Below are 17,933 nucleotides of genomic sequence, written 5' to 3' on the forward strand. Positions count from 1 at the left end.
GCGGGACACAGCTTGGTCACTGGAGACACTGCCAGGTTCCAGTAGAGGACGTATTTCACATCACACTAAGAAGCTGAGCTACTACAGTGCTAAGACAACACTTCACCATGAGCTACCACTACACACTGAGGGAAATGTGGAAATGAATGGTGCCACTACAGATCGTTTCTCCTCTTTCTAATGACAAACATCACTAATAGAAAATTGCTTTGCTGTCTCAAGGCGGGCTGCTACTCGCCAAGTGGTTGTTTAGGCGATCCATCACATGTCGTTGATCTGTGAGGACCCAGGGCAAAGCAGCGGGATCGGGCAGTGAGGAGTTTTGAGGAGGGAAAAAAAAAGCCTGAGTGAACTTTCAAAATAAAATAAGCATTTGTTGAAGTGATAAATGAGAGGCACACCACATGCATGATGTCTGATTTTAAAGGACATCATCCGCCTGCACGCACGTAGATTCAACTGATAGAAAATATGATTAATGTAAAGGAAAGATTCATGCTAAGCTTTTACTTTTAGAGATTAAAAATACCACTTTGTGGCCAAAAGTGATGAGTAACAAAACAAAAAGCAAAATAACTAAAAATAAATTGCAGATCCCTATAAAATTTCAATATATATTTATTTCAAACATAAATATGTGATGAAAAGTGTGGAAATATAGATGTTCTATAATGAAGCGGTTAGGACTAAGCAGGCTTAAAGAAGGCATGAATGCAGTTGGAGGTGAGAATCTACTGAGCCCGTTTCAGATATGAAAAGCTGCAAGTTCAAGTCCTGACTGCTGGACGTAAGGACCAGCAGCCAATCATGAGGTCGAAAAAAAAAAGATACTTTTCAAGGAGTTGGAGTTTTTTTTTAATCAAACCTTTTTGAGCTTCGGTGATCTGAACAATACACAGATAGAGTTGTAGGATATTTCTTGAGCTAGAACTTTTATTTTGAGGTTGTCAATTACAAGTAGAAGCAGAAATGTCTTCACTTTTGTGACAGAAACACTTGCAAAGAACTTGCTTCTAAAAAAATCCTTTCACTCAAACTCTCCCAAATTAGTGACAGTTGTTTGTACTTCTACAGTTAACCTTTTCTACATGGCTATTATTTCTATAATTCCATCATAGTTGTAATCCCAACATTGTGAGTTTCCTTTAAGTAAGAGCTGCTTGCTAGAGCTGTTCGGACAAAAGCTTTCATATTTGAGTTGGATAATTGGCATTTGTGTGGTTTAGCACTCTTCTGCCACTGCAGAGCTCACTTTGTGTGTTCTCTTTAAAGAAAAAAAAAGTCTAAATGTTATTTTTAATATTGTAAAATAATGTGGAATAATTTGTTGGGCATTGATTAAAAAGACAAAAACTTTGTTTTGACTTTTGTTAAGCCAATTATAAAGAATTCCAAAACTCAATGAGAACTATTTAGGTAAAATTTATGACTGAGTAAAGTACAATAATGCTTTTATTTTGTCAAATCAAAGCGTATTATTGACCAAAAAATGAAATCTGATTTTCCTAATTCTTTTACTCCTGTTTACATTTTATCTTGGTTTAAGTAAACCCTTTAACACCGGCAACCCCTACATAACACACGCTCTTTTACATACCGTAACTCTGATAGTTTACACCATCAAAGTAAATCAGCTGGTTTTAATGTGGAGAAAAGCAGCTTTTCATATCAGCACCAACGTGCAACACTTTACTAATGTCCAATGTTGCAAAATGGAACAAAGCTGCTTTTCTCCGCAACAGAATCAGCTGTTTTACCTTGACTGCACTAGCTCTTCACTACGGTAAAGTAGGGATGTCCCGATCCGATTGTGTGATCAGAAATCAGGTCTGATCATTTGGTTGATGACTCGATAAAAACGGGATGTTGTAGCCCGATCAAGGAATCGAACATTTAATTTACTCTTATTATGATCAGTGCTATATATTTCAAGCTTGTTGTTCCAGCCAAGCACTCTCCTAGAATTCTGCATATCATGAACAGATCACCATAATTTATTGTAGCGCTAGTTTCGGCAGGAGCCGCACTAAACAGTTCGGCTAAGCTAAGCTAGGCTAGGCTAGACCCAATCCTGTTTTTATTCCTCTTTAAAAAGCCCCAGTTAAGCAGAATTAACTACTGGGGTACAGGTACTAAAACCCAAAACGTGATGTCCATGCATGTGAATGCCGGCCTTAAGAGGTTAAAAATGAATTCCATAATCTCTATAAAATAAAATAGAAATTGGATCGGGCCCAAATGAATCTAATATTGTTACTGTAAAGTGTTGCATATCAGTGCAAAGCTGCTTTTTCCGCTTCAGAATTCACTGGAATTACATTAATACACAGTTAGAGAGTTACGATAGTTGAAAGAATGTCGACACTAGAGCCAAAGCTCTGCTATTAAAGGGTTACACTTATTAAAGAATGACCTCATCTCATTTTGTGTGTAGAATATTCAAATGAAAATGGAAACAAAAGAGATTTAATTTAAAAAACTCCACAGGACTATTGGAAAGGTTCCTTTCCCCCCCCCGCGCCACTGTGGTCTGTATGTGAGGAGATGCAATCAAACCTCCAGTGCATTCAGTGATGCATGTCTGAAAGGGGCTCATGAGTGATGAAGGTGACAGTTCCCACTGAAGTCCCCACGTTACAGGACCCACAAATCTCCAGAAACGCATGATATCTCTAGAAGGCTTCCAGCTACAAGTGATGAAGATGAAGTTCAGAGAACACGGACCTCTCTACCACTGAAGGAATCCAAAACAAACCAACCCACCAAAGACTAGAGTGTGAGGTAAGAAAGATGAGGAAGCAGTTGGAGAATGAGGTTGGGAACTGTCAGCAGTTTTTCACACCACTTTTCATGCATCCTTCCTAAGAGGCGAGTGTAAAAAGTGGGGGGAAAGTTCACGTGTGTAAAGGGGTGGGGCTAGTCACCAGGGGCTCCGTGTGCTGCTTGAGCTCCTCCAGATGCTCTAATATATTCTTCTTTGTGATGATGCCCAACACAATCCTGAAACACACAGCTGTTACTCGGCAGACTGGCCGGAACAATCAACACACACAGACAGCAGCACAAAACATAACAAATGAGTTTGACAGTACATTCGAAAACAAATTAAAAACAACAAACATTTCAGAGAACTGAGAAGGTATGAATGAACTAAAATTAAGTCAAAAGAGTCGCTGTCAGCAAATCACACAAGAAAACCAAAGCTCCAATATTCTCCTTTCATTAAAATCTGAAGTTTTTTGGAGATGAAAACATAAACATACTACATTGCTTGGACCATAAGGCTTAAAATTCTTTAATTTTCTCAAAATGTGACTGTGCTGACTAATTCTGGTTAAGTTATTGATCTCAAATTGATTTTTCTGTGGTGCACGACGCATAATGGGTACGGTAGACAGGAGCCTGGTGGAGGGATATGAACTGAGCTGACTGGAAAAAGCCAGTGTAGTTTTGTTTTTTGTGTGTTACGACTGAACAATGCTGAGCTGGGAATAAAGTTTGATGTATCTGTGGTGTTGCATACTGTGCAAAAGCTGTTATTTCATATTAAACATGAATAACCACACTTCACTAGAATAACTTCCCACCAATGCCTCTGACCAATTCCCTGCTGCCTATTAGCCCCTCTAGGGATTGAGGCCAGTGTAGTCTAACCACATTGTGTGACTTTTGTTTTGTTGTGCCCTAAAGCAGGGGTGCCCACACTTTTTTGGCATGTGAGCTACTTTTGAGATGACAATGTCTTAAAGATATACACGCAACGCAACGACCAACCCACCCACCCACACCCTCGCACGCACACACACTGTATTTTGAGACTAAAATACTGTTTAATTAACATAGTATTATGAACCATTAGTACATAACATTGTTTATGTACTGATAATTCAAAAACTACACAGTAAGAGTACACAAGATACTTCTGTATTAACAGATGAGGTGTTTCATTACAAAAACAGAAAGCAGTGGCTATCGTATTTCATGCTCTGCTGTAAACCGTGCAATGGGGGGAGTATGGCATTTCTAAAGCGCCAGCGCCAGAAACGCGTGTTACAGGAAAACACTGCTGGCTTAGTGAGCTCGGATCCGTCGGGCTGGAACTGCAGAGGCACGCGGTGCGATCTGGGCCTCGATAAACACTCCAGTGGGCCAGAGTGGTCTTCTGCCGGGGACTTGACGTGCCGTGGGACAAGTAGCGACTTTCTGATGACAGACAGAATTTGCCCTCAGTGTATTTATACACGCATGTGCAGTGACGTATGTATCAGGGGATGTTCGATTGGCCGTTCTGCATGTCAATCAAGTCACGTACTTCTCGGTGAGGATTTAATTTGCTGAAGTATATTTTTATTTTTGTGGTTATTTATCTCTGCTGGCCTGCGATCTACCCTCATGTCCTTGAAGATCGACCGGTCGATGGCGATCGACGTAATGAGCACCCCTGCCCTTAAGTACCGGTTATCATTTTTGCCAACTTTAGTGGGTTTTCCAGAATATTTAGTTTCTTACTGTTTACATGCAAGATTACAGTCTTTTCTTTTGTGTGGTTCCCTGAGGACTACATTCCTGCAACTGAAACCAAACTGAAAACTGTCCTCTGATTAAAGGACTATTATGTATGCATTTAAGATCTCAGGCATTTTCTTGTTTGTTCTGCCATTAATGCCATCATCCATGTTAAATTGCATAAAATGTGTTTTTTTTAACACAATACACGGTTTTTCACACATTAGTTACTTCTCTCTCTGTGATTTGTGAGCGTACATAAATGTGGAGGAGGGCAGGAACTAGTACCATTTACTTTAGTACATTTTAAGTATTCCCAAAAGGGAACCATACTTGTTGCTTTTCACACTGCTTTCAGACCAAACCAAATTGGCGTCCACTGCCTCTTTTTTACCACGCATCAAATTCAATGCTTAATGCTTGTCCAAAAATATCTTCATAACCTTGAAGCTCCAGAAGCTAGAGGGAGAAGCTAAAGTTGAGGCTACACCTGCTGATCAGACAGAGCGACACTTCATCTCCTGGTGTGGACCCCTCAGTGGAAACGAGGCATTATACTACAAAATATTGTACTTTTACTTGTACATATTTATTGAATACTCTACCCACATCTGCATTAACGAGGGCTTGGTGTGAACAAAACATTTTCATTGAGTATTTCCATTTATAATTGTTGCTTAATGTTTTGTCTTTCAGTTTACCAAGTTTAGGTGCAACAAAAAAAATTAAAATACCACTACTAATAAGTTTACTCAACAGGATGAACCTGGCATTTCTGCAAACTGAAAGGACTTTAACAAACAAAAATCCAGTTTATCACAGAACAAGTTAAAATACTGTTAGTTTTGGTCTTCTTGAGAGATTTGTTAACAAGCTTAGAACACAAAAATACACCATGATTGGAAACACAAATTAAGTTACCCAAAATTAAATCAGCACAAAAACGAACACTGCTGCTCAGTTTCACTTCAGGGATAACCACAGCAAAATCAGCTGAAGTTCTATAAGCCCACCAACAAACAACTCCGTGTGCAAAACAAATGTAGAGAATAGGAATTCACCAGACAACATAACCTATTATATTAAAAACCCTCTGAAAATCTGCTGTCTTGTAGAAAAATAGTGTAATTTTTCCAAAGATTCGTGTCACACAAAATAGGTGGTTAGTTAAGAGAGCAGCTTAAGGACACTGCTAGTGAACGCCTAGTGAAGGGATAAAGGAAGTGCAGCACAGCAACCAGCCAGTTCATGCAGGATCAGAGAGCCCATGCAACACAATGTGTACATGTGTTTGTGAGCCTCCCATCGGGTAGAATGTGAGACGAGGGCGTGAGGGATCCTTCAGCACGTCCTACCCTTCAGAACAATAAACTTACCCGTTGTGTGTGACTAGGCACTGGCGCAGCCCCAGCTTTCTGAAGATGTCTACCACAATCTCCATGGGGGTGTGGTCAGTGACCGTGAAGGGGCTCATGTCCAGTATGGAGCGCAGTTTGAGGGGCCGAGGGCTGTCAGCAGGCAGTGAAGGCGCATGCTGGGTAAAGTACACCCTGGAGTTAAGTAAAATGCCTTCCTGTTTCCGACGAGCGTTTTCTATAAAGATTTATAAAAAGAAAACAAAGGTAACTTTTTCAAAAATCTTGGATTTTGTATGTTTTGTATGCTTTTCTCCTCCCCTACCTATAGCAATGGTGATGTCCCTGCGCAGAGCAAAGCCCACCAACCTCTGCGACTCCTTGGACACTATGACTGGGAAACCATTGTAACTGGTTTCATTGATGACACTCTGCAGCTCTTCCACCGTCAGGTCATCCTGAGTCAGGACTGCCAAAGGCGGGTCGTTGCGCCGCGGTCTCATCACCTCTCTGGCTAGCGTGGTGTGTGTAAACTCCTCTTTGGCATCCAGGAACGGGTATCCGTTCAGGCGAATGTGAGCCTCGTAGATCCCTTCTCGGCCAAACGCGTCGCCCACCCATTTGCTGGTCATGACGGCTGCCATGAGGGGGACGATGTACTCCAACCCACCCGTCAGCTCGAACACAATAACAACCAGAGAGACGGTCATACGTGTCACACCACCTACCAGGAAAGAAAATCATTCCATTTTTACATTGAGAGTCAAATTTCTCAACGATTTTCTAACTTTTTTCTCCAGTTAAACCATTACTTGGTAATTTTTGGACTTACCCAAACAGGCCGCGGCTCCCACCATGGCGTAAAGCCCTGGAGTGATGCAGTCCGCCCCCACCTCACACCATTCTTTGAACAGAAACCAGTCGTGGTGGTAATAAGCCAGCTGCTCCACGGCAATGCCAACAATTCGGCCTGCGATGGCGCCGATGGCCATGCTGGGGATGAACAAACCTGATGGTACCTGAGGATGACAGATGGTGATTGGACTTTGGGAGAGTCATGCAGGGTAAAACTATATCATACTTCTGTCTCCTGGGATCACCTTTAGCCCAAATGTGAAGATGGTCATAATGATTTTAAAAATGAGTGCCAGGCAGAGCTGCCACATGGCGGAGTAGACCCCGGGCTCCGCCGGCTGATTTGGATCGTCGGTGAAAGCTTTGCTGCCGTTCATCTGGCTGCGGTACTTGCAGAGCTGAGAAGTTTCCAGAGGGCCGCAATCGGTGAACAACTCCTTGATCAGCTCACTGGTGTTCTGACGGGTGTAAGGGTTCGGAAAAGCCACTATTGCTGTAATGGCCGCCACCAGGATCACCTCCAATACTGGGTACTTCCCTTCAAAATAAAATCCAAAGCAAGTCAGACAAATGATACACTTGCAAATCTCAGTAAATTTTGACAAAGTAATTTCCTTTAACTCACACACTAAGGGATCTCGACTGTGAACTGCTACATTTCCTCTCTCTATTAGAAAATTCTGCATTTTTTGTGCCTGTTAAGACTTTTCATTGATTTTTGTAACAACATTTTGAGGCAGATAGCTGGTCTTCCTCTGTCTACTTCCTCTGAGGTTTCAGTCGTTCCTCTCCACTGTCACCTCTTGCATGTTCAGTTTGAAGAGGGTTATGGAAGAAAATTCTTAAAGATTTTGCATAGTAAATGACTTCTATTCAAAAGAATCAAAGGTTGTTTAATTTTATGAAGTTATAGTTAAAATCCAATTAGTTGTCACACGTGTGAAATTTGTTCTTGTCCCATCCTTGTCCCATCCCCTTAGGGCAATGGTCCCCAACCTTTTTAACGCCACGGACTGCTATGACGTCAGACAAAGTTTTCACGGACCAGTCTTTAAGATGCAGCAACGCTACGACAAAGGAGGAACAGAGACGTGACAAAACGTACTTTGAACTTTTGTTTTGACACGCATGACATTGTACATCGCATAGGTGTCATCATCCTCTCCCCTTCCCCACTCTCATGGTGCTAAAAAGAAGTACTGTCTATTAAATGTAGCTTTCTTTTTTTGGAAGTCAAATGCTCCTCTTCTGTCTCCTGGCTGGACCTTTTCCCCCTTGGCACAGAAACTTTCCAAAGACGTTTGTTTTTTACTCATTTTGCTCATTTTCGCTTATTTTAGCGGTAACCTATCACGTGACCGAGAAGAGCCCCATGGCCTGCTTCAAGAGTGACATAGACGGATGGAGAAAATCGGGCAATTTTTCAACATAAAACATCTTTCAGATTCTGAAATAAATAAAACGGAATGTAAGATATTTATTCTTTCTGTGCGGCCTGGTACCAAATGACCCACGGACCGGTACCGTTCCGTGGCCTGGGGGTTGGGGACCGCTGCCCTAGGGGAGCGGTGAGCTGAAGACAAAGCTGTGCTTGGGAAACATTTGGTCGTTTAACCCCCAAATCCAACCCCTTAATGGTGAGTGTCAAGCAGTATTACATTTGGGCATGTTTATAGTCTTTGGTATGACTCAGCCATGGTTTTGAACCCTCGACCCTCCGGCCTCAGGACAGACATAAGAATAAATTAAATGTCTGATCCCTGATTGGGTTATAACATCCAATTTTCGATTGAGTCATTAACCACATCAACAGGCCCAATTTCCGTTCACGTGATCGGATTCTGACATCCCTATTAATGACAGATTGTCTTCTCACCGAAGCGCGTGGACTTGCGCCGCCGGCACCAGGCGATGTTGGCTCGGATGAAAAAGGCTCCCCAGAGCCCCCCAAAAACTCCCAGGAGAATGAAGGGAATGAGCTCAAACAGGTACCATGGTGTGTGGTACTCCACATAGAACAGCACCAGGCGGCTGTTTCCGAACGGGTTAATGGAGCGCAGGACGAAGGCCGCCACTAGGGCAGCAAAGAAGGAGCGCCACAGAGTTTTGAGTGGAAAGTAGTAACTCACCTGGATAAAAGACAGGAACATTTTTGATTGTTAAATATGCAGTTGTTAGCATAATGTTTTTTGGTTTTTTTACAATAAAGAATCAAATCTGCTGCACCTCCTCCAAACTAAAGAGAACACCTCCAATTGGTGCTCCAAAAGCAACAGACACACCAGCAGCTGATGCAGCAGAGAGGACCTGAGAAAGTGAAACACGTTAATGATGAAAAAACATGCAGCAGTAAAACGAGGGAGAATTGAAAACACCAACACACACGTTACCTCTCGTTTCTTTGCCTCGTTCTTGCTGTATTTGGGGAAGAGGTAGGAGAAGATGTTCCCACAGCAGCAGGCCACATGGACCAGAGGACCCTCTTTACCCAGGCTAAGGCCAGATGCTACAGCCAGAACCAGGGTTATGGTCTTGATCATCAGCGTCCACTTCCCCAGGTAACCCCGGATGATAAACCCACTCAGGATTGTCTTGATCTGGGGACAGAGGAGAGTGGGCAGTGAGGAGGAGCAGGACAGAGGTCAAATAAAAGCTCAAGTAGAAGGTTGAGTTTCACGTTCAGGAAGTTATGACTCAATAAACTAAAGTGTGTGTAAATAAAGAGTAAATGAAGGAGCACAATAATAGCGTGCTTCACTTTTTACCAAATGGTTAAATTTAAGAAAAGGTTTTAAAAACAACTTGATTATTTATCTGTTTTGATACGGATTGAATGAGTGTTACTGAAGCCCAAGCTTTTCTAAATCATCTGCCTGGATAATGACGTAGTGGCAGGGAGTGAGGACAGGGATCACCCAGAAAAACACATACTGTGTGTTTTTAGAGCTTTAGTGACAGTTTGTTTCTACACTGGAAAGATCAGTGTTTAATTATAGGCTATATTAAACTCAAATTAGTTGTGAAGAGTAAAAATTACACGTCAGCAAAGACAATTCTCTTTAATACCCACATTTTTCACCTTTAAATGAAACAGCCATATATGAATGACGTTACAGATAGGAAAGTTTCTGCAAAACACCTTCATCTCCAGATAATTTTTGCCTTTTATATACTAAAACCAACTCTTACAGGAGGTAATAAAACTGCACTTTTATTAAAGAAAGTGAATATTTAGTTGCTAAAGCAAATCTACATAATACATTAAGCTAGTTGCTTGTAAAAAAAAAAAACAAGTTTAAAAGATTAATAAGCAAAAGATTCAAAGTCTTTGTCTTTTGTCTAACAAAAATACAAAAAACAGTTCTATTTTCTTGGAAAAAGAAAAAGAAATTCTACTTCTGAAAGGGGAATGCATGTGTCTTACCTCAGGGATCCCTGAGCCGCACGCGTAGGGTGCAAATACTTTGACCAGGCAGACAGCCAGGAAGGCGAAGGAAAGAGCCCAGTATATGTACATGAAGTAGTTCATGATGTATGAGCCAGGACCCTGCAGAAAACAAGCACAGAGCAAGAAAAGATCAGAAAAAGAAGCTACAACAAGCCCTGCAGACACTTCTTGACGCCATTTTCCGTTTTCGTAGTTATCGAATTATTTTTCTTGTGCTGCATATACCCACATTTTTTGCGTTAAAAGGGTACTTTTTTGTCATTTCATAAATAAGCAAACCAACAAATGCACAGCAGCTCTGACTGCTCTGAAGTGGTATTCTACCTCAGCCTGTCCCAGTATGAGCTCAGCCCAGCTCTTCCACTGAGGACACTTGTCCCTCTCAGCAAAGGTGGTCTCATTGGACGTCCAGCAGCACTGCTCATGGTTGAACCACATGGCGCTCAGACACACGCCTTCCTTCAGGTCATTCATCCAATCAGCAGCAATGTCAATCAGGCCAGCCAAAGCACCTGGCAGGGGAGAAATAAAAAGGGAGGAAGGAGGTTGAGACAGGGAGGGGAGAGGTACCAGACGAGGAAAGATAAAAAAGGAAGAAAGGCAAAATCCAGGCTCAGGATTTGGAAGATTTTCAAAAGAAAATAAACAACTACAAATGTTCAAAATGACTTTTTGCATCATAGCAGCTTTGAACTTATTAACAGTCTTTACACTGTTGATGTTTATGCATCAATTTTGATGCATCCAATTGCAGACAGAAAGATCCACATACGTCTTTGTTTTCCTTGTCTAGACTGGCATCTGGCTCAAAACGGTACATCTGGATAGCTCCAATATTTCTTGCCATATTTTTTGCATCAGTACCGTTAGGTAGGGGTTGTGAGAGGCTTTAAGCTAGCGGTAGAGCGCCTAAACAAAGACCTCTCAGCAACAGGGAGGGGCACTGGAAATGTTTTGCAAGATAGATCAAAAGATGATCAGAGTGGGTCTTTCATTTTTTTAAAATTAGGAGTGAGAAGTATAACTGGCTAAGTGGCTAATAGTCCACATATATACTTAAAAAAAAAAAAAAACATCTATATGTGTTCTAATTTTGAGTCAAGTAGTTGACAAGTACAGGTTGGAGGGGAAACAAAAGCTGTTCTTCATGTAATAGATTTATAAATGTGACTATTGGGGAATCTGTAACTTTTGGAAACAGGAGTCTGCTTTGGCTTTGCCATGGAAGATGGTTTGTTCTGAATACATGAAAAGGAAGCAGAAAACAGAAAATGCAGAGCAGAGGCTGCTTGAGGCAAAGCATGTGAGAGTACACAGCAGTGAGGCTACAAGTCATGTGAGAGTGTGTGCCTGTGTGTGTGTGGTTTAACCATTGTGTTACCTGATGCTAAACCAGTGAGCGTTACGACCAGCCAGCCGGACCAGGCGTCGTACAGGCTCTTTGTGAACTCCCATGCAGACTCTTTTTTCTTGCTGTTGATCTATATGTGCAAAAAACAAAGATAAACCAGAGAGATTTAGTATGTAAACAAATGCGAATCTTAACAAATTTAGACATAAAAGCAGAAATAAATACAAATTTTAAGTAGTCGAGTGGAAAAATGAAAACTATCCATGCAGACCATTTTTTTCAAGTATTTATTCATTTTTATTTAAAATATAATCCCTTTTAAATACATTTTTAAACTATAACCAAAGTCTGTAAGACTACCTCAAAAAAAAGGTTTCAGAAGATATTCAGACTCTCGCAAAATTCAAATGGGTCTAACATTTCTTCTACTCCTCTTTATGTTAGCTTAATAAATCAGCTGATCACACCACTTACTGTATCATACGTGGGGCTGTTTTAATAATACAAAAACATCAAAATTCAAGTTTTATCTAAAGAGTATTGAGTTGAGCAATGTTTGGAAAACGTGCTAAAAAACAAAATCAATATTTGGACAATAAAACAGTTCCATCAGGGTAAAATACTCATGGATTGTGTTCACTTTTTTTTTTCCTGCAAGGCTGCATGACAACTTTCAAATATATACAGGCATAAAGATATGCATCTAACATTTTATAAATAGTGGACTGTTTAGTCCAAATGTTAATGTTTATTGTCAGCATTTGAAAAAAAATCCTTTTTGTTGAAATATCCAACAGGAATCGGGTGCGGAAGTTCTTTTTTTTTTTTTTTTACAATTCATAAAATTATTATTCACCAGCCTATTGTTTTTTATTTGATTGGTTGTATTTAATTGTATTTCTAAAAGATAAACTTTAATTTCCACAGAAAAAAAAAATCAAATGTTTTTATGCTATGAAAACCTTTGCCTTTAGAGTGCTAAAAAGGTTTTAGTCTATGAGACAGGATAAAGGTTAATGACCTACTCTAATGAAAATCATGTTTTTGGTCTTTATAACGTGTTTCTGTGAAATTTTTCTCATGATGGAGAACATTTAAAGAAATTAAGCTAAAATAAAGTATTTCTGACTATTGCTTTATTAAAATCATTGTGATCAGCAGCAGATGAAAATATGTCAGTTTGTAGTTGTTATTTACAAACAACAATTGAAAGGACACAAGCTCACTGCTCTGCTCTGCTCCATTCTAATGCATCCATTTGCAGACGACTACATCCATGTACATCTTTGTTTTCCTCGTCCGAGCTGGCATCTGACTCAAAACTACGGCTGGATAGCTCCAATATTGCTCACCATTTTTGTTGCACCAGTAATGTTATATTGGGGTTGTTACGGGCTGTTAGCTAGCAAAAGTGCGTATAGACAAAAGCATGATGGGAAATGGGGGCAGGCTTACTCCACCCTAAACTCAAAGGGGATTTTTTTCCTGCAGAAAAATGTCCTAGTTTTTAGTTAGCCTAAAAACGTCATAACAAAAGTACAAGACCGTATGAGTGAGAACTGAGTCATAACGCTTTGAAATAGCCACAGCATTCTGGCATCCCCTGCTTCTCTTACTTTTTTTTTTAAATGTACTTTTGCTATTTTATGAGATGCAATATACAACAATGCACTTTCTTTATATGGGCATCTTGAGTATTTTTTTGTTTAAAGGAATATCTTGAGTTAAAATAAATCATTAATGTTTCGATATATTAATATATACACAGTATATATATTTAAAGTACTTTATACATGTTTTATTAAATATATGCTTTGAAGCTTTTAAAACATTAATTTGGGGCTATATCTTGTACATTTTCCTGTTGTTTTTTTTTTGCCTTTTACTGATCCAAAAAATGATACAAACCGTGACTCTCAAACCACAACACGATCCGAACCGTCAGTTTTGTGATCTGTTGCATGCCTACTTAGATAAACAAAATAGATAAAGATGATCGGAGTGGGACTTAAAACTGGCTTTAGTCCTGATAGAACAGGATGTAATCGCTTTTTCTGTGTAAACATACCCTAAAAAAACCCACCCCGAGAATGTTTTCATGTCAAAGTTAATGACTATTTTCTATTTGCAGAGTTTAGTTTAGCTGGCTTAAAGGAGCATCCCAAACAAGCTATGGCTTTACCTTTTTATGCTGCCATTTCCCAGAATGCCATGTTTCCTGTGCAGTTTGGGATTTGTTTTTGCTGACACAACAAAAGCTTTGTGAACAGGAAATGAGACGTCTGCTAAATTCTGCAGATTGGGGTGAATGTATTAACATGGAAGTTCCTACATCCTCCATTCTTTTTGCAACATTCTGTCCCACATTAAACTTGAAAGGGGAACTGAAGCTGCGTCGAGGTAGTAAAGCCTTTCCTGATGAAACATTTTGCTGTCCTGTGAGGACATTTGGTTCTACAGAGCTAGAGCATGTGGAGCATGTGGAGCATGTGGAGATTTTCTGTGTCCTCACCTTTCGATGTCTCTCACGATCTTTGCACTTCTCTCTGACCCAGTCAATGGTGTGGAAGTCGTCGTAGGTTCCCACGCCAGGGATAGGCTCCTCCAGGAAGTCCAACAGGTGAGTGGAGCTACTGGCGGCTCCGCCCCCATTAGACATGGCGTAATTAGATCCTAAAGGGAAAATTAAAATTAATGAAAAAACTGACGATTTCAGGAATTTATACTGTAATTTCAATTCACCACATTTTTGGAGGGTTCCTTTATTTGAAACATCTCATACGATGTCACCCATCTCAAGAAACCCACACATTTGTAATACTTAAAGCTGATCTCTAGGAGGGAAACCACATTTTATCCACAACATTACAACCTTATGGTTGATATATTGAACATTATCACCTCTAAATCAGCTAAATGCAAAGTCAGATATTCACACATCGGCCTTAGACAGGCCCAGCATTAAGAACCACAAAAGTAAAAAAAAAATCATGAAAGTGAGCTTTAAAGATCAATAAAGAAAACATTCCTATTTTGGCCACATTTCTGGTGGTGGATTCCTAATGAAAACCTCTTCCAAGGACATTTTTCTATGACATATGTAACAGTGACAAAAATAAAGACAAAGAACCTCCAACAAGAGCATTCACAAGTGATACAGAGATGGCCAATGACCTGCAAGATCAGGGTTGCTCCTTAATTGTGGGCACAAAAGAGGGCTGTACAGTTTCATAGATGTAATCAGTATTTTAAATCTACAAATAAAAGGTTTTTACTTCCAAATTAATAAATTGAAGTCACTTGTAAATAAAAGCATCTGGATTAAAATAATGCAAAAATTGCTTCATTGTAAACAAATATTAACCACAGGACTTCATCCTATCTTTGACCAAAATGATATCTGAATTTCATCAACCAAACTTTTATGCAATTGCCCTCCGTTCTTATGGAAGTTGAAAGAGAACATTTTACTCTACTCTTTTTCATTATATAAAACCCCCAAACTGTAAAAATTAATGCTTTCTTTGACACATGACTGCATTCAGTACCAAATTTATGCAAGAGGAAAATATCCTGCACCGCCTTGGATTATGCTGTAGTCATGTGAAATCTCTTTAACAACACACAGTGGAGTATGAGCACCCTCAAATATGATTATTTAGGTGCAACATTTATCCACTTTTTGTTACAATGCCTTCAGAGTCCTTTCTAGACCACAGTATTTGCCCGTTTTGCCCTTCATTTGGGACAAGAAAATGGGGTAACTTAAAGAATGATTGTGGGTATGGTAAATCCCACCATCATCAACAGAAATCATCAAGAATACTCAGTTTAGGTGAAGCCTATTTCTGCAGCTTTACTACCAGAAATCCCATGATGCAATCTGATCAAAGTTTGATAGTAAAAATCAGTAAGAAACCATCTGGTGATTATTTGAAAATATTGACACAGTCAAAGCTCCCACTTCTGACAACACAAAGAGTTTTACGCAAACTTTTGTTCGGTATTAGACTAAGAGACAAAAGTAAAAGTAACATCAAGCATCTCTTGTTATAACCCATTTAAAAACTCATCTACACTTACAATGATATAATATACATATTGTGTTTCCAAGGTTAAGGCCGACTCTACTAAAGCAAGTCAAGACAGATGACAATGCCCCAATCATATAGAGATAACAATGCACAGGAAACATGTCCCCTATTCATATAAACCAGGTCTGGCAAAGTGGCAGTCTATATGTCCTGTGATATGGTTAATACGCTAAAGAGGCCTATTAGCTAAACTATGAATATGGCTCAAATTAAAAAATGGTTTATTTTGCCAAAGGATCTAGCTTTATTTGCGGCCGTGGTGCAGTGTTAGGGCGGTTGACCACTGTTCGGAAGACTGCAGGTTTGATTCCCGCCTTGCCTGCCCATGTGTTGAAGTGTCAAGTGGGCAAGTGGTCAAGACTGTAGTGGGCAAGACACTGAACCCCACCTTGCCTCTGGTGGAAGGTAGGCACCACTGTGTTCTGCAGCAGAGCCGCTGCCAGTGTGTGAATGTGTGTGTGAATGGATGAATGGGTCTGTGACTGTAAAGCGCTTTGGGCCTTCGAGGAAGGTAAAAAAGCGCTAGATAAGTATACAGCATTACGGCATGTTTAAAAAGTTTATAACACATTCCACAGTCCGGGTGAATTCTCGATTGTGATTGGCTGCTGGGTGTGGATTAAAAAGTGATAATGCACACCTAAAAAATAAGTTCGGGTCACATAGCTTAAATGTTCTATATCAATGCCCTGGCTTCTTTAAAACAAACTTTTACTTCAACATCAGGACAAAAACGAATTTAGAACGAATTATCTCTCTGAACTGATGCTTTATTTAACCCATCGAGATGTTCAGCATATATATCACTTTCCTTCGCCGCTGCAGTTAAGGTCGGTGCTGCATGAGCGGCGCGTTGTCACATTACAGTAACACGCTGTGGAAAACTGAAGCATCGGTCCGCCTAGCGTCGAACGGTTGCTTCAGCAAAGTGAGTTAATTCTGATGATGCACACTTCTTGCTATGTGACCAGAACTTCTTTTTTAGGCGTGCGGTTATCACCGTGGTATATAACTTTTTATCGACACCAGGCAGCCAATCAGAATTGAGAATTTACCCGGATCCTGGTTTAAAAGGTGGTTGTAAAGATGGTCAATGCCAGCTGCCCCAGAACGCAGCTTGAAGAGCAAGGAGAGCGCAGGAAATATGAAGGACATGAGTGAGCTGAGCACAAAAATAAGTCCAAGGTAAAACTGTGACATTGGCAAGATAGGATGATAAGTCCGTGAATTTTTCTGAAATCAACCCTCAACTCTTCCAAAAGCACAAAAACTTCTACATGGATGCGTTACAGTCTATGTTTGGAAAAAAAATCTCTCTCGCATTTTAAAGCGAGAGATAGCATTTACTTAAGCTGAAAAGATGCACTCTTTTTGTTACCTTTCTTGGCATGAAACAATTTTTTCGTAAAACTGCCGGTTTTCCCTGCCATGCTTGCTATCGGACATGCGAAACATAAATGAAAAAATATGATTTGTATTCATAAAAACAAAGACAGCAATCTTCCTTTGCATTTGATCCATTGTGTGCTAAATTGATTTGCATCTGCTCCACTCAAGCTTTCTGCAAGAAGAACTTATAGTATATTCATCAATGGCAAACTGACAAAATTGATTTTATGTACTATTCTGCCCTTCTACAGATGCAAACCAGTTAGTCAAGTGCAAAAGGTTAACCATTTGCATAAGTTTTTGTGTATGCAAAAAGAGCATAGTAAATAGTCAGAATGATTTGGGTCTAATAAGTTCCTAGTTCTTTTGCTATCAGACATGTGATATATTTGAAACATTATATGGGTCTGTAACAGATATTTTTTTTGGACTAATAGTGTGTTTGGTGATCTAGTCCTGAAGGCTCCTGAACTTTTTCATTTCTGTTGGTTCAGTGGCCCTTACTGTAGAAATAAAACAGAATTACATACAATTATTAGTCAACGTTTAATCCCCACACTTAGGATTTTTTATTTAAATAATTTCAGTGTAAACTTTAAGTTGCTTCATCATCAGGACAAAAACAAGCGGAACAAACTTTACACTTAAAGTAAGTGTAAATAATTTTCACTTACTTTAAGTACGTGTAAATTAGTTAAACTAAATGGTTAAAAATCTCATGATTCACATGGATGTTGAGTTGATATTTTTTAGACAATAAAAATATTTTGGTTATTTTGAAGATATTGTGATTAAATGAAAAAGAAATGGAAAATAAATCTTGCTATCCAGGTATGGATTGTAAATTGTATTAGTCAAAATCTATTCAGTACTAAATAACTTCCTGATCAGTTGATAGTACTTTTTTAGTTTAATGGTGTAAATGACATATAATC

At 39.7% G+C, this 17,933-nt stretch overlaps 1 protein-coding gene across 6 annotated transcripts in view; it reads right to left on the reverse strand.

Moving 5' to 3' along the window:
* Positions 1 to 17,933, reverse strand: part of clcn3 (chloride voltage-gated channel 3) — a 50,953-nt gene that overhangs the window by 3,669 nt on the left and 29,351 nt on the right. For 3 of the 6 annotated variants that reach the window (XM_023949077.1, XM_011487593.3, XM_011487592.3), the window contains 12 exons: positions 14,028 to 14,188; positions 11,546 to 11,645; positions 10,489 to 10,676; positions 10,141 to 10,263; positions 9,107 to 9,313; positions 8,943 to 9,023; positions 8,593 to 8,845; positions 6,962 to 7,254; positions 6,694 to 6,880; positions 6,187 to 6,585; positions 5,883 to 6,099; positions 2,925 to 3,000 (listed from right to left, as the gene is read on the reverse strand). In XM_023949077.1, coding sequence (XP_023804845.1) covers positions 2,925 to 3,000; positions 5,883 to 6,099; positions 6,187 to 6,585; positions 6,694 to 6,880; positions 6,962 to 7,254; positions 8,593 to 8,845; positions 8,943 to 9,023; positions 9,107 to 9,313; positions 10,141 to 10,263; positions 10,489 to 10,676; positions 11,546 to 11,645; positions 14,028 to 14,188 — 2,285 coding nt within the window. Of the gene's footprint in view, positions 1 to 238; positions 277 to 2,924; positions 3,001 to 5,882; positions 6,100 to 6,186; positions 6,586 to 6,693; positions 6,881 to 6,961; positions 7,255 to 8,592; positions 8,846 to 8,942; positions 9,024 to 9,106; positions 9,314 to 10,140; positions 10,264 to 10,488; positions 10,677 to 11,545; positions 11,646 to 14,027; positions 14,189 to 17,933 lie in introns of all 6 variants that reach the window. The other 3 variants (XM_023949078.1, XM_004079856.4, XM_023949079.1) reach the window with 2 other exon arrangements.

Source organism: Oryzias latipes, chromosome 18 (assembly GCF_002234675.1).
Source record: "Oryzias latipes chromosome 18, ASM223467v1".
Taxonomy (NCBI): Eukaryota; Metazoa; Chordata; class Actinopteri; order Beloniformes; family Adrianichthyidae; genus Oryzias; species Oryzias latipes.